Source organism: Rhagoletis pomonella, unplaced genomic scaffold, assembly GCF_013731165.1.
Source record: "Rhagoletis pomonella isolate Grant_MI unplaced genomic scaffold, Rhpom_1.0 Rhpom_scaffold_00007, whole genome shotgun sequence".
In the NCBI taxonomy this organism is placed as follows: Eukaryota; Metazoa; Arthropoda; class Insecta; order Diptera; family Tephritidae; genus Rhagoletis; species Rhagoletis pomonella.
Genome location: NW_023458561.1, coordinates 56,243,987 through 56,259,750, shown reverse-complemented (window position 1 = coordinate 56,259,750; position 15,764 = coordinate 56,243,987). Strand labels below are relative to the sequence as shown.

Here is a 15,764-nt window from a genome sequence, read left to right as displayed (position 1 = left end):
TCGTTTTCATTTCCTTCAAGTCTTGCGTATATTAATTTAGAAGATTAATCAAACTTTAGTAATTATAATTTAGTCCAAGTTGAAATAATTCAAAAACCATACATATTTCCCTCTAAGGTTCTTCATCTTCTTCTTATCCGGCACTGTAAATGTCTAATACTAGGTTCACATATAAGTAGATTATTCACATTTTCAAGCTTAACACCCTAATCTGTAATTATAACAAGAGAATAGCCATATAAAATTCGTCCCTTGTTAATCTGTAATTATAAAATAATCTCAGATTTAGACGATAACTTTTCGGTGTCCATCCTAGTTTTATCGATTGTTTTTGCGAAAAAGAGGAGAAATGCCAAATGTAAAAATAAACAAAAATGTACGCTAGCAAGTAAAAGAGGTTTGTAAAGGTATTTTTAATTAAATGTTAAGTTAAAATATATTTATATTGCTCATTATTGCAGAAAAACGTGATCACGGTGGCACAGAGAAGAAACATAACTTTTCCTTGAGATGTGAGAACAACAAGCACAACAAATTTGACGGCTAATAATCTGAGATTTGCCTGTGTAAACGGGGTGATTAAAAAACAAGCTTTGATTGAGATAATATTGATATGTGAACATAGTTTAAGCAATTTCGATCGAGTCAAATAAAACACCCAGTCGTTTCGCTTTTGTAACAGCTGAGACCAATCGAAAATGCCAAGTGAAGCCACCCAGTCCTGATAATCGTCCGATAAATATGATTTTCTCAGTATTTAAGACACTTGGACCTTTCTACTTCTGGGCTCGAATCGTAACATCGATACGAAAGAGAATTACGTGATACGTCAGACTGTATAAGCTTAATGAGACAAAGAGTACGTTCACGTATGTCATAATCCGAAAAATGTGTTTTTACGTGACGAGTAGCACGATATCGTATGTGACGATTCGAGCCCCGGAAATCGGTTTCATCCAAAGTAAATCGACTCCCGACCCGTGAATGCCTTTTAGGCACACAACCCCCGGTGTAGACGGGACAGAGCTTTGTCTGACTCGGGAGACTCGCTCGCTTCCCAATAGCCCAACTTGGCTCTAGGTATTGCAGCAAAGTGAACGCCGATGTGCCCAACGACGGAAAGACGCCACATGACTCACTCATGGACTGACCCCAAGCAAAGTGCGCACTTTCTGGGTCTGCCCTTAGCGGAGCCCGACGACAATGCTTGTTGGACGAGCCGATTTATGTGGGGTTGAGCAGCCGCTACCATAACAACGACAACCTCTGACGACCCAGGTTGCAGCTAAATCTCTCCCCTATTCGACTATGAAGAAATCTTCCGATTTAATCTCGGCATGCTAGTCTTTTCACACCGACTGAAACCGGTTTTTCATGAGCGCGAAGAGGAAGAGAGTAGCAGCAATTTCAGACGCTATATACCATACATGTACACATGTACTTCACCGAGTTTAGATAGTACGAAAAGACTAATGTGTGCAGGTCCATTCGGTTCAAACATCGAAATGCAATAAGTGAAGCATATTGGCCAAATTACCTAATGCATTTGTGTCATGTGCCTCAGGAAGGGTTAACGACCAAATGTACATTAGAAACAGCTGGCAACTTCTCACAACTTTGTGATTTTGCAAAACTGACACCTCTGGCAACATTCTTAAAAAATTAGCTATTTCGCTCAGGAGCAGTTTTGTTTTTCTTTTACGAATCTATTAATTTTTCTAGAAACCATTGGAAAAATATTTTCAATTTGCTACAACTAATCTCGGCCGCCAACCTAAAAATCGTTAACAATGTCTTTAGTCTGTGCAAGTAAGTGTAATTGGGAAAAGCCAATGCCAGAGCATTTTTAGGTTATGGTTCGCGGCGTTGTCTCTGCCGCTTTCGGCTAGCACATAATTTTTTTAGTGTTTTCGGGTTTAAAATTACAACTTATTGATTTTTACTAATTTTACAGTTACAAATGAAGTGCCAGACACACCCGTTATCTCGCCAATCTCTGGTGCAATATTCGAGAAACGCATCATTGAAAAGTATATACTCGAGAATGGCTGCGACCCAATCACCGGCAAAGAGCTGAAAGTTGAAGAGTTGATTGAGATAAAAACGCCGCCAATAGTGAAACCAAAACCGCCAAGTGCCACAAGTATCCCAGCCACTTTGAAGACGATGCAGGATGAATGGGACGCATTAATGCTGCACTCATTCACACAACGACAACAACTACAAACAGCGCGTCAGGAATTATCGCACGCATTGTATCAACACGATGCAGCCTGTCGTGTAATTTCACGTTTAAATAAAGAAGTCGCAGCAGCACGTGAAGCCTTGGCTACACTCAAACCGCAGGCCGGTATTGGAGCCTCAACTGCACCAACGTCAATACCCCAACCAGCTATTGCAGCTGAGGCGGCTGGCAATGCCACGCAACCGATTGAGCAAGCTGGCATGAGTGCCGAAGTTATACAAAAACTACAAGACAAAGCTACTGTATTGACGCAGGAACGCAAGAAGCGTGGCCGCACAGTGCCAGAGGAATTATGTACACAGGAGCAGATTAAAACGTTTATGACTGTGGCTTCTCATCCCGGCTTGCATTCAGCATCCATACCGGGTATTTTAGCATTGGATATTAATAGTGCCGATCATAGTAAGATTTTGACTGGTGGAAATGATAAAAATGCGACAGTATTCAATAAGGATACAGAACAAGTTGTAGCTATACTTAAGGGGCACACAAAGAAGATTACCAAAGTCATCTATCATCCCGATGAAGATACCGTAATTACCGGTTCGCCCGATATGTCAATACGCATATGGCATGTGCCAACATCGCAGACACAGTTGCTATTGCGTTGTCATGATGGGCCGGTTACAGGCTTGTCACTCCATCCCACTGGCGATTACATACTGTCCACATCATCAGACAAACATTGGGCTTTCTCAGACATACGTACTGGACGTTTATTGACAAAGGTTTGATTTCATATTTAATGCCACATAAATGGTTAATACTTATTTGAAATGCGTACATACTCTTTACATTTTTTATCTTTAGGTAATTGATACCGCAGAGGTAGGTTTAACGACAGCACAGTTCCATCCTGATGGTTTGATTTTTGGCACTGGAACTGACGACTCACAAGTTAAGATTTGGGATTTGAAGGAACAAAGTAATGTTGCAAATTTCCCAGGACATACAGGACCGATATCAGCTATAAGTTTTTCGGAAAACGGTTACTATTTGGCCACTGCGGCGGATGATGCCTGCGTTAAGCTATGGGATTTACGTAAATTGAAGAACTTCAAGACAATACAGTTGGAGGATGGATATGAAGTTAAGGATCTATGCTTTGACCAAAGTGGTACCTACTTAGCCATTGCAGGCACAGATGTGAGGTAAGCGACTATACTCTTTGTAGAAATCAGCTACAATCTCTTAAAAACATTTTTTGAGTATGTATATGTATTTTGAGATGTGTATTCTTTCAATTTTAATTTTCGTATTTTATTTTGCGGCGTACACAAATAGCTGTATCCCTCTGCCGCTGCAATTCATGTTTCTTAAAATGCGCCATCCAGTTTTGTAACCGAGTTTGCTCCACCAAGGCGCGGCGTGACTTTTCCTTTGCCATGTTTACACGTCGCCTTACACGTTTCTCGGCTTCCTTGCAGAGGTCAGGGGGCATGCCATCCAAGTCATTTAGTAACGACTGCAATTACCATTTATAAAGTAATAACTAAAAAACCATAAGTATATATACGCACCAGCAGCTGTGCCTGGATTTCCTCAATTTTTGCCAACGTTATATCTGGCTCATCTCTATATGAACTCAAAGCCGATTCAGTACGTGATTTAATAGATCGTATGCTTTGTTCGTCATCTTTCTTTGCTTGGTCGGCGACGGAATTATTTTCTTTAAATTCAGAGCGCTGCAAGCTCCTTAGTATTATAGGTATTATGGCGTTCAACTTTAAAGATAATGTACTAAGGAAAAAAAGTGTTTTTATATTACATAAGGATGTGGGAATAATTCCAGCTTACTCCTGTTTCTGTTTGCACTCATATTTTGCTAAAGTCTTTTCAGCACGCATTTTCAAAGCTGCAACGCGTTCTTTCATAAAATTAGGATCCTTCAGTGGTGGTGGAATTTTACAACGTGCCTGTGTCTTTTGCTATAAAATGTACGCAAATAGTTTACTGTTCGCTAAATTTCATTGAATAGTTATTTCTACTTACAAACTTTTCATATACCAATGCTGCAATATGATTTAATAGCGCCAAATTTGTGTAGCGTTTATAATAATTAGAAAGTTTACTCCTGGTTAAGTCAAAGCCCTGAAAGTTGTATACTCATTAATTAACATGTCACAAATTTATTCAAACTCCGCTGACTTTCAGCCACACATCCGCGTTCAAGTGATTACGCTTAGCCAAGTACGGACGCACAACAGCCGTCATATATTTTTTAACCACCTCGATTTGTTTCATGCCTGCATCACTTTCGTTCTGTGGTTTAAGTTCTGCAATCTCTTTTGGTAAAACTAGTCTGCTACCCTCACTTCCTGTGACTTCATCGTCGATTTCATCGAAGTAACCCTAAAAGCATACAAATAATAAATTTGCTACCCACGCTAAATATATCTCTTATTGTACAATTAATTTAAGCAAATACAAGAAGCGCTGATACACTTCATGCGCCTCGACCAAGGCGCGCCTGTGATCTTCGATTGTCGCTTTGAGCTCGTCGGCTAAAGTGCATTTTTGCATTTCTTGCCACTTAGCGATTGATGCTGTCATTTCAGTGAATGCGTTTGCTTCAACTGTTAGTAGTGATTTCTCTGTGAACTAAAATTCGACGCATACATTTTTTGTTGATATATATTTTCATATTTTTTTCTACATTTATAATTACCTCATAAAAGTCGAGCAATTCTTGATATTCTTCCTCCTGGCGCTTCTTTTCCCATTCTTTATCAAAATACATTTGCTGTGTGGAGTAGATCATAAACTTCTTGCGTGTTATTTCGCGCAAAAGTAATATATCGCTGTTTGTAGTTCAAACAAAAAAGACATTTAAATTGGGTTTCTAATGCTGAATTTCCACTAGGCATTGAGATGACAAAAAAATTAATGCCTGGTGGAAATCCTGCATAAGTTTTAGAGTCTATACTTACCTTTTCATTCGAAATTTTCTTGCCAAACGCTGGGTGCGTGCATCCTTCACATAATTTGGATCGATAGTGGTTACCAAACATGGCGCGCGCGGATTCACCACACCACCTCTCTTAAAACGGAAGAATACAAGAAAGAGCGAAATTATATACATATTATAATATTCGTTTGGAGAAGTATAAACTGAAGGCTTAAATACAATAGGCAATTATTCCTATTTGGTAATGGTCTCGACGTACAGTAGTACTTAACGATACCGACGGCAAATATTTTCCTGCGTTCCTTAAAATCCTAGTTTCTACATTCTTATAAAATTTTACATATGTATGTATGTAATTGCTTGCTACAAAACTTACCGCGTCAAAATCGTTTATTGTCAAATTAATTCGTGGAAACGTGTCTGGGTCACGTAGATCATCGACGCTATAAAAATCTTTGTAAATAGATCAAATTAATTTCAACTAATTTAAGTTAAAACAAAAGGATTTTAATATGTCATTTAACTTTTTCAAATATTTTACCTTCATATTTTCGAAATATTTTTTTCTTTGATTTTTTCATGTTAAGGCAGTTTGATAAAGTATATGCAGAAGAAGCCCTTAGACCAATAAATTATAGTTCTGTTCGTTGTCAAGTTATCTGTTAAACCAAAATGTGTAAATAATCACTCGTTTCTAAGGAAATATTACAGAAACAAAAAGAAAACAGTGCAAGTACGATACGGATTTTTTTATCGATTCGAGGAAGAGTATTGCCAGAAAGTTCCTTTTTCCAAGAACAATAACCTAGACATCCCCAAATATAAATATTCATAATACACTCAACATTTGTTAACTAATTTTGTAAAATATTATTTGCTAAGTAATTAAGCTAAAATCCTTTCCATTTCGCTTCCTTTTTCTGTTACAGAATCCACCTATGCAAGCAATGGCAGGACTTGAAGGTGTTCAATGACCACACGGCACTAGCCACGGGTGTACGCTTCGGGAAACATGCACAATATTTGGCCTCGACAAGCATGGATCGTACTCTAAAACTCTATGCCATTGAATAAAAACAATTTACATAAATAAATTACGCCTCTGATGCATCGCTTTCAAACACAAAAATCCGTTTGCCTAAGGATTAAAGATACTATCAATTTCAATTAATTCAGTCTTTGAAGTACACACACATACGTCTTACAGACTAGATAACACAGAGCAATAGATGCATTCATAATTCATTTGTAGGGTAAGGAGTAAATATTTAAAATCTTGTATACATTAAACTAATAATAAACAGAATAAAATGCGGAGTGAAAAAGAAATATTGACGAGGAAAAATCAATATCTAGTATCTTTGAGACAACATTAAACTCCCTTAGAGACCAAAAGATTGTGGCGAAAGAAAAATAGTTCGCTTTTACAACATTAACCTAAAACGGAGAACGGAAGTGCAGGGATCTGTGCGGAGCATAGAAACCTATCTGTTCAAGAAAACCAGGCAGTCAATACTATCAGAGATCAGATAAAAAAAAAACAGAAACTGGTCAATTATTCTATTTTCTAGCGAGTCCAGACTAATACGCCTGCAATGCGCACTATAAGCTGGAAGGGGTTTAGAAAAGTAAGGAGGTTGAAGAGAAATTCTTTCAATTGTACTGGTATGATAGCTATAAATAGGCTTTCAACTAATCGAGACATATGTATACTACTACACTATCTCTACCCAGCCACTTAAAATTTCAGATCAACACCGAAGACATATGGTAATGCAGAAGATATTAGTTTAGTTTATATTTACTGTATTTATCGTTTATAAGTTTAAAGCTCTTACAAAAAAAAATGTAGTTTACTTGTAATATGCCAATTCCATTACATCTTAATACAACTATCAACTTATGTGCATACATATAAATGTTTATCAAGTGTTTTCTTTATATTATTCTTTAAGACTTAAAATATTTTTTTTTTTTAGTTTTATAATTTTGGCTTGATCAAGTCGCTAAATAACTATGTATGTATATATATAGTGCATATCTTATGAAGCTGCAATTTGCTTGAGGGGTCCTTCGAGATAATTAGCCAGTGCCATCGCCTTTTCCTTGAGTAAACCCAAGCCCACCATTTCTTTTGCGTACAGACAAAGCAATATGCTGGCGACCTGAAAGTATAGGTACAAATGCTTTAGCTCGCTATAATAAATAACTAGGGAGATGATTATATGCCAGGTAATTAGTCGAGTACAGTTTTTTTGTGGGAGTCGGTATTATATTTCTTTGGCGATTGACTGCCGCTCACCTGTGTAATAGCTACATGACCACATTCACAATCCAATAGCACAAAAGTTAGACGATCTTCACGAAATGCATTGCGTCCATGTTTTTCGTATGCTGCCCAAATACTGCTCGCAATTGCCGCTGTAACACGCGCGTCCTTATCTCCATACCCAGCATATGCTAGCAAAGCACCTTCCTGACTTAGCAAACTATAAAATGCGCGTTTTCAGTACAGTGATATTAAAATGAACAAATATTATGTCTTTACAAAACAAAGGGGAGGTGCACTTTTCCATTCCCAAATTGGCTATCGAATAAGAATAGATTCTTTTACTTACAGCGTATTCTCAACACCACCTGTATTTGCTTGCGCTAAAACTTGTGTTAGTGCTTTTGGTTTTAACATTTTTGAGGAAATTTATTAGCAATTAATGCGGATTATAACATGAATAAAAAACACACAAGTAAAAACAAATCACCCGATAGGAGCAATACAATCCACCGTGAATAAAATACAGGGTTGCATATGGGTATTTTTCCAATAAGAAATAATAGTGCTGCCAGATACATATAAAAATAGAATCTCCAGAAAAAAGGGCTAGAGAGAGTGGAATAAATGAGTGTCTGCGGCGCTTTAAAAAATCAAAACTTCGATAAATAATGAAAATGTTTAATAAAAAATAGCGTGATTTTATGTAAATCAATTTTTTTTTATTAAAATCAATACTTCAATAAAATAAGAAAATTTTTAACAAAAAAACCGCGCGATTTTTTATTAAAAATTTTCCCCTTCCGGCGGTTTTTCATGAAAATCGATACTTGTTTGCAGATTGGTGGAACTATCCGTGTGTATATTCCGATATCCTTTGAGATATTAGTGTATACTGATAAAATCCGTTAATGTTGATATCAGGCTAATATCCGTTAATTTTGCTATCCGGATATCTGGTAAATATCCGTTCATTTTGTTATTCGGATATCCATATTTTCGGATTTTTAATCAGATAATCGCCGTCTTTTTTTATGTACACACATATATATATATATATATATATATATATATATATATTCAGACAATCAGGGTATTAGTAAATTGGGATGCTGTTAAATGTTAATAAATTTAGCTCGATTTTTCGATTTTTGCACTAAATGGATGTCTCGTATCTTTTATATCTCACTGTGTAGATGTATGTACTTTATATTCGAATGCACTTTGCGATGGCTTTCCGTTTGTTATTAGTCGCGTTTGTATACTCATTTCCAGTAAAATCCATTGAAAGTTTTTACGAATTTTAATTTTTACGACAATGTCATCTCCCGCGTTGCAAATGCATTCATGCATACATATAAATGCATATATACATACATACGAAACTTTGTGGCAGACAAAAACATAAACGATTTAAAAAATTTGTTAATACGTAGTTTTTTTTATTTATTATAGCATTTACTTATTTACATTAAAAATTTAACGTTAAATAAATTTTAATGTACGGTACAATTCGAACCCTCTAGCTATGTATTAGCAATGGCATTTAGTTATTATGAGCACAAACACGGGTACATGTTGTACCTTAATATAGAAAGGCCCTAACTCATATTGTCGCTGAAATACAAAAAGCCGTAACTAAGTAAAAATCAAAAATTCCCTTTTTGATTGTTTATGATGCATTTCATCGAATTAGGAGTAGCCACATCATTTTAAGCAACACAAAATTTTTTGTCAATTGCGGCTTTTTTGCGTTTCAGCGACTATAAAGAGTTAGGACTTTTCTTTGGAGGTGTTTATTGGTTTAAAATTGCAATGGCGCTATGTACCTTTTTATGGAAAATCGTTTTGAAAAGTTAATTATTATGTACATATTCTATCATGTTAGCAAACATTTATTGCTCCAAATTCTTTGGCTGAGGCAAATGAAAGCAATTAGGTCAGCGTCAATGTGCCTCTCGATTCGAGTATACATAAATTAGTTAAATTGAATTAATATTGAGTTTGAAAGAAGTAATTTGTATATTTGTAGGTAATCCTGTTATCCATTTGACATTTGAGTATCAATAATATATGAAAATACAATATTTTTTTTTGTTCTAGAAATATAACTGGGTTGAATGATACATGATAATTAATGATAATTATCAGCATTAGAGCTTTATTCAAATGCTTAAATAGAAGTTACTAGCGATTAAATTACAAAATGTGCATATGTACATACGAATGTACATATAGCATAAATATGTATGTACATATACATATTTATTCATAATTGCCGCTGTGGTTAAAGAGATTAACACGAAATTTTAAGGCATTAGAGGTTAATATCCATACGTAGTACTCTATTTTCATTAAAAAAAATCACTCTAATGAAAAAACCGCACTTTTGTGTTTTCCTTTTCTTGTATGATTGGGCTTTAACTACAGCTGCACATATTCATTGAGTTGATTTTCATTGTCTCATCAACGAGCGTAAAAAAATAATTACTCTTATTAATTAGCGTTTCCATTTCTACTCATTTTTTTTTTTTTGATGTTTAGTTTCATTATGCTAATTCAATTGTTTGCACTTCGTTCGTATTCAAGTTTCTTACGCCTTTTTAAACACTAAATCGTCAATGGCCAGTAAACAATAAATTGTTTATACGTCTCTAGTGAAACAAACAAACAATCACTCCTTATTAAACATAACAATATAGTTATTATTATAGCGTAATAATATTTAATTTTTAGCAATGTTGTTAGGTTTTGTACCACGACCCTGTCAAGCTGAAGCGGTGTATCAGCTGCAATCGATAGTAGTACGTTAATAAGGAAATGGATTAGCAACAAGAGTTTATGGTAGCGCAGTGGTTAGCGTCGCCGATTTTGCACATCACAGATGCTGGTTGGATTCCTGCTGAAGTTTAGAAAAGAAGTCTGATGAGACGTGCAGCTATAAATTCTACCGCTAAGACCCTGTTACTCTTTCCATTTTTCCTAATAAACAAATAGTGGTACAACACCCAATAACATTGCTAAGAAAAACAATATAGCATTACTCCCTTCAATTATTGCGTAATCATTTAGTTTTCGAGGAATGCCATAACCTCTGTGCAAAGCGTAGCGGTATGCCCATCTTAAGTAACTGTGAGTGGCCATTGAATTTTAGATTTGGCCTGTAGTGTAAAACTGCCTCCCAGCAAATTTCGCTCAATTTCGGTACGGTCATCCACATTTTATAGAGGTCATTGCACCGCCGTATACGCTTTTCATCATATTCAATGCCACCGAAAATGTACATACAACCATTTTGATTGTGCGCTGCGGCGTGGAAGTACAATGCTTTTGGCAAAGATGCGGTCCTAATTAGTGTCCATTGCTTAGTAGAAAAGTTAAGTTTCCATATGTCAGAAAAATATACGTGATCTCTCTGCAAGTGAAAAAGGGACATTTTTATGTATGTATGTACATATCGTCGTTTAAAGTACAAAACCGCGTATCAAGATAAGGCCAAACCGCGTATGTGTGGTTGCATAAGTTATTTTCTAGAGTAAAAGCACTCATATTTCAAAATGGTTCTTTTTTTATAAAACAATCGCATTTCTGGCTAGTATATTTCAGGAAAAATGGATAAACATTAACCAAGAGCTTATGTGAGCAAATCCAATTTTTGGCAGCAAATATCAGTTACTTGGTTTTGCATGACGATACACGGGTTTGTACTTTAAACGACGATATGTATATATATATTTATGTAGTTATCAACTTTAATTTAATTTTCTACATGAGCACCCACCAGCATTCCGCCCGTAATAAATGCCTCGACCTCACCATTCGATTTGGTATGCTGTACGCATGAAAAGCACTTTCGTGGTTTTGGAAATCCAGAATTTTGCCGCGCGATTGCTGCATTTGTTAAAAACGTTCGATCGGGTAATGTATCGAAATATTCCCAACGATTGGTTTTTAAATTAAAAGCAGGGATACGTTGTAAATCGTACACTAAATGTGATGTACCACCACCCAGCACGTAAATGTATTCACCATCGTAGACAACTTCGTGACGATAACGTCCTTCTGGATCTTCACGTATGTCTGGGCGGCAAATATAAACGCACTCCCACACTCGTGTTCGCAAATTTAAACGATGTACATCACAGGAGTAATCATAGCCCGTTGTACCACCGATTGTATATAAATAATGTTCATGTAGCACGATGCCCGGTCCATATTGCGGAATGGGCGCATCCCCAGTAGCCTCGATGCGCATAACACTCGGCTTTTCACCTTGTGTTTGATATATATAGCAGTCGTTTGAGCAAGATTCACCGAATGGATAGCCAGTTCCACCGTATGACTTGAAGTATAATAAAAGCATTGTTGTTTTAATCCGTATATTGGTATTTCAATAAATTTTATCTATGCTTAATTCGTAAAATATTTTCAAGCAAATAATAATAAACTAAATCAAAAAGATAATTGCATTTAATAATAATAACATACTCAAAGTTGTACTTACAATCAATAAATTATTGCTAATAATAAGCGCGTTTGATGCCAACTCTCTTGGCATATTTCGATTCGTTGTAGGATTGTGCAGTAGCACCCAACGTTTAGTCGCAAAATTGTAGCGCCATAATTCCTGGAAGAGCATGCCTGTCCCGCGTGCTATCGTTCGACTATTTCTTGGATTGTAGCCACCCAATGTGTAAAGATGTGATTCCGAAGCGACAACGCGATGGCCGCTACGTGCAAATGGATAATCTCTTGGTGGACAAAATTTCTTATAGTTACATTTGAGCAAACGCTGTGGCTTAAAAGTATATAATGGTAAGTTAGGCACACTATATCTAGGATCAAGATTCCAATGGCTTCGAAAAGTTTTGTTGCCAACTTCGCTGTCACTTTCTGAATTTGTTGAATAATCGCCACCGTAGCCAGCCGCGTTATCGCTTTCGAAAGCGTCATCACTATCCATTTCGACTATATAATCCGAGTCGCTATCGCTCGACATATCCGATGCATTGTCATCTACTTCTTCGTCAACATCATCTTCATCCCCTGACTCGTCCTCATAGCCCAGACCCATTACTACCTGATCTTCTATATCCTCCTCCATGGGTTCAGCCTGAGCCTGCTCGATGGGATCACGTTGTTCGCCCCCTTCGCCGTCCATCGTATTAGAGAAAATCGTGGGCAAATGTATGCTTCGTAAAATAGAATTGAAATTACGTTCAAGGACCGCTATCAAATGCCAGGCGTGCAGCAAATTATTCAATAAATTCAATAAAGCTAGCGCGGCCAATCGTCTTATTCTCATTACAGTTCTTAATAGTTTTTGTTTTTCAGTTAATTTTTTTCACTTTAATTTTACATAAATTGATGATTAGAATTAATTAAAAAATTTACACTTGAACAATTCATAAAACCTAAAACATTGAATTTTCAACTGGATTTCACAGATTTATTCCCTCGCGTAGGGCAGGCGGTAAAGGTCGGAGCAATGTTGCTATACTTAAACTGTTTTTGTTGGCCGAAAAATACGATAAATCTATTTTAATGCACTTTAGCGGCAACTGAGAATCGAATTTCGGGTAATAAATCAGGGATATACACTTTTTACTTTATAAATTTCGAGGTAAACGTGCGCAATTTGCTACTCATAATTTCATTATGAGATTTATGCAAGAGTGCAACAACACTGCTGTCTCACCAATCAGCTGACAATTAGCGTCCACTGCGCCTCGTACAATCATTCGCAACAGCTGTCAACGGAACTGCGAATCAATTTTGCGTTGTGCACACTTCTCATCATTTTGATTACGCGGTTTACTGTTGCGTAGTAATTTTAGGGTTTGGTTAACACCGCAGAATGTTTACTGCAGTTTTGCACAATTTATATTTAAAACTTGTACATTAAACAATATTTTACCATCCCAAAAATTTAAATGCGTCTTAACACGTCACTTACTTTCCAAGGCAACACAGAAAATGGAAATGTTTGCGAGGAAAGTTAGCTGTGTTCCATGCAATTGGAGGAATTTATAGAATTGGATAGAAACGCAGTGTTGCCAACTTTCGCGTTTCAATAAGCACCAACCCTTGGGGAAAACGAGTTTTACCACATTAGATAATAGCACTAAATTTTTTTGAATCGAAGGATAATTTTTTTTATAACAGTTTCTGTTTAAAAAAAAGTAATATAATAAACAAGCACATGCTATGATGACTCATGCTTACAAAGTGATACCGAAGTACTGCACATTAAAACTGGTGTATCTCGAAAGAGAAAAATCTATGGCAACAAACGAAAAGAAATTTTAAAGAAGAGTAATACTAAATGATGCCCTACACGAAACGAGCAAAAAAATTTGTTGTTTTCATAATGTAACCTCAGATATCGCCAGAACCGTGTTTTTAGCGCTCTGAGGTCTGGATATCTCAAAATTCGGAGGTAGTAGAGCGATTCTGTAGCCAGATTTGAATTCAGCACCAACAAATCTACAGGGAACGATGTGTAAAAATATTCAAAATTTGTCGAACGTGTAATCAATCGAAATATGTAGATTCAAATAATTATAATACAAAAATATAAATCTAATAATTGAATAAATATAATTACAATTAGAAAAGAAAAAATAAATACTTAATTTATTTACCTGCGTACTAGCATTTTCAACGCGAACAAGAGCGTGGATTTGCAACATTAGCTTTTTATCAATCATGCTTGCGTTTTAGTGCATTTAAATTTGTAAATTCAGTGCTGCCACAGGTTTAAATATTTCAAATTATTTCATGTTTAAATCTATTAGAAATTTGAGTTCAGAAACAGCCAATAAAAAGGCACTAGGCACTACCATTTCCTAGGCGTTTTAATTTTCAAAAAGCACTAAATCTAGTGCTTAAAGGATGGGTTGGCAACTATGTAGAAACGAAACAATTAAGCACAGGATGTGCTGGGTACATTAAAATCAATCTATTGGTTATCCTTGTTCTACAATAACTAGCTGATGACAAAGTTAACTACTAAAAAAACTAAACAATTTTTTTACACACCAATAATACACCACTGCTTACAGAAATGAAGTATAAATAGTTAAATAATCAAGGAAAGTCGATTGTTTATAAATTTTAATAAGTTGCACATGCTGTATCGTTCCATTCGTTATAAAATAACCATTTTCTGGCAACGTTTGCCAAAAGACTGCCATATCAAACAATAATGAACCCATTGCATTTCGCCGACGCGACATTTTGCATTTTGTTTTAAAAATCAGTTTATTAATCTGATTTGCATTTTAATTTTTAAACGTTTTGTTATGTTAAGTAGTGTACAAAAACGTGTGTATGTATATGCCTTCTCTATATTGAGAAGCTCCCTAATGAAGGCGCACTCGTATCTATCTGGCACCTTTGGTTAGAATTACATAAAAAGAGGAGCTGTGGGGCCATGTTCTCTCAGTCATTTTTAGTTATTTGGCTCCAGCGAATTCGCGTCTCGTGTATAACCGTGAAATTATCTTTCGGCTTTAAATGTGTCTGCGAATGTGAAATTTAACCAAGTTTTATTACGCAAATACCGTAAAAACTTTCCAAAGATGTTTAAACATAAACAGGATAGAAGTAAACTCTGATATTCGGCCCATAACTGGTCGTAGCTTCATTGTTGGTTGAAGGCGAACCTACCCCTCGTGCTTAGCTGATTATTTCGATACTTAATTTTTTGGCGGAAGCGGAAAAATCCCTATTCCACACAGATCAATGTGCGAATTCATCAAGTTCAACAGAGAATAGGGAACAACAACATCTATTAGCAAACGTCAACGTATATATGTATCATCTTTAAAACCATCCGAATATAATCAAAGCACGCGTCAAGGAAAGGCAAAATTGAGACCACCAGCATTGCCCTTGGTTCAACTAAGTTAATCAAGAAACCTATAAGTGTGCGCTGTAAATAGCACAGCGAATTTGACTGGCGAATCAATCAGCTGTGACAGTCGAAGTAAAAGTGCGGCAGTGTGTTGAGTGACTCAATCTTCCTGCAATCAAGCAAAAAATGGAGCAAAAGGATGCCACAACGGAAAATGCCAATGGCAAACAGCTGCAAATGCAGCAATCCAAACCAGAGCAACGGGACACTGAAAAGAAAACTGAAGAACAAAAACCACAACAGCCAGAACGGACATCACCAAAGCTAAATTCTCGAGCTGGCTTAAAATTAGCCAAAACAAATGGCGGCACCAAAAAACGTGTATACAAAGTGGTGCTAACAGGCGGTAGGTACAGCTGCAGCTAAGCGTGATTTACACGCTTTATTTAGTTAAGTATGTTGATAAAAAGATAGGAGATGCATT

At 36.2% G+C, this 15,764-nt stretch overlaps 5 protein-coding genes across 9 annotated transcripts in view; 2 read left to right on the top strand and 3 right to left on the bottom strand.

The window, feature by feature from the left end:
• Positions 1–1,655: 1,655 nt before the first annotated feature.
• Positions 1,656–6,482, top strand: LOC118743124 (pre-mRNA-processing factor 19). Its single transcript, XM_036475645.1, has 4 exons — positions 1,656–1,809; positions 1,955–2,973; positions 3,056–3,396; positions 6,083–6,482. Exons 1-4 carry the CDS (start codon positions 1,791–1,793, stop codon positions 6,225–6,227), a joined length of 1,524 nt encoding a protein of 507 aa, XP_036331538.1. The 5' UTR covers positions 1,656–1,790; the 3' UTR covers positions 6,228–6,482.
• On the bottom strand, positions 2,937–6,087 carry LOC118743125. The gene is made up of 10 exons (XM_036475646.1): positions 5,695–6,087; positions 5,530–5,606; positions 5,176–5,285; positions 4,914–5,046; positions 4,655–4,846; positions 4,394–4,597; positions 4,238–4,336; positions 4,043–4,173; positions 3,766–3,985; positions 2,937–3,710 (listed from the first exon to the last, which is right to left on the bottom strand). The coding sequence occupies exons 1-10, from the start codon at positions 5,732–5,734 to the stop codon at positions 3,492–3,494; spliced, it is 1,425 nt and encodes a 474-aa protein (XP_036331539.1). The 5' UTR covers positions 5,735–6,087; the 3' UTR covers positions 2,937–3,491.
• A 456-nt stretch (positions 6,483–6,938) lies between the features above and the next one.
• On the bottom strand, positions 6,939–7,939 carry LOC118743126 (ragulator complex protein LAMTOR2 homolog). Its single transcript, XM_036475647.1, has 3 exons — positions 7,772–7,939; positions 7,456–7,642; positions 6,939–7,318 (listed from the first exon to the last, which is right to left on the bottom strand). The coding sequence occupies exons 1-3, from the start codon at positions 7,837–7,839 to the stop codon at positions 7,196–7,198; spliced, it is 378 nt and encodes a 125-aa protein (XP_036331540.1). The 5' UTR covers positions 7,840–7,939; the 3' UTR covers positions 6,939–7,195.
• Positions 7,940–9,089: 1,150 nt separating this feature from the next.
• On the bottom strand, positions 9,090–13,420 carry LOC118743122 (kelch domain-containing protein 10 homolog). Its single transcript, XM_036475644.1, has 3 exons — positions 11,927–13,420; positions 11,204–11,764; positions 9,090–10,837 (listed from the first exon to the last, which is right to left on the bottom strand). Exons 1-3 carry the CDS (start codon positions 12,725–12,727, stop codon positions 10,487–10,489), a joined length of 1,713 nt encoding a protein of 570 aa, XP_036331537.1. The 5' UTR covers positions 12,728–13,420; the 3' UTR covers positions 9,090–10,486.
• Positions 13,421–14,822: 1,402 nt separating this feature from the next.
• The window catches only part of LOC118743118 (TRPL translocation defect protein 14-like), a 72,560-nt gene continuing 71,618 nt past the window's right edge, over positions 14,823–15,764 (top strand). For 2 of the 5 annotated variants that reach the window (XM_036475638.1, XM_036475637.1), the window contains exon 1: positions 14,832–15,686. In XM_036475638.1, the coding sequence (XP_036331531.1) occupies positions 15,467–15,686 (220 nt within the window). In that variant the 5' untranslated portion in view covers positions 14,832–15,466. Of the gene's footprint in view, positions 15,687–15,764 lie in introns of all 5 variants that reach the window. The other 3 variants (XM_036475640.1, XM_036475639.1, XM_036475641.1) reach the window with 3 other exon arrangements.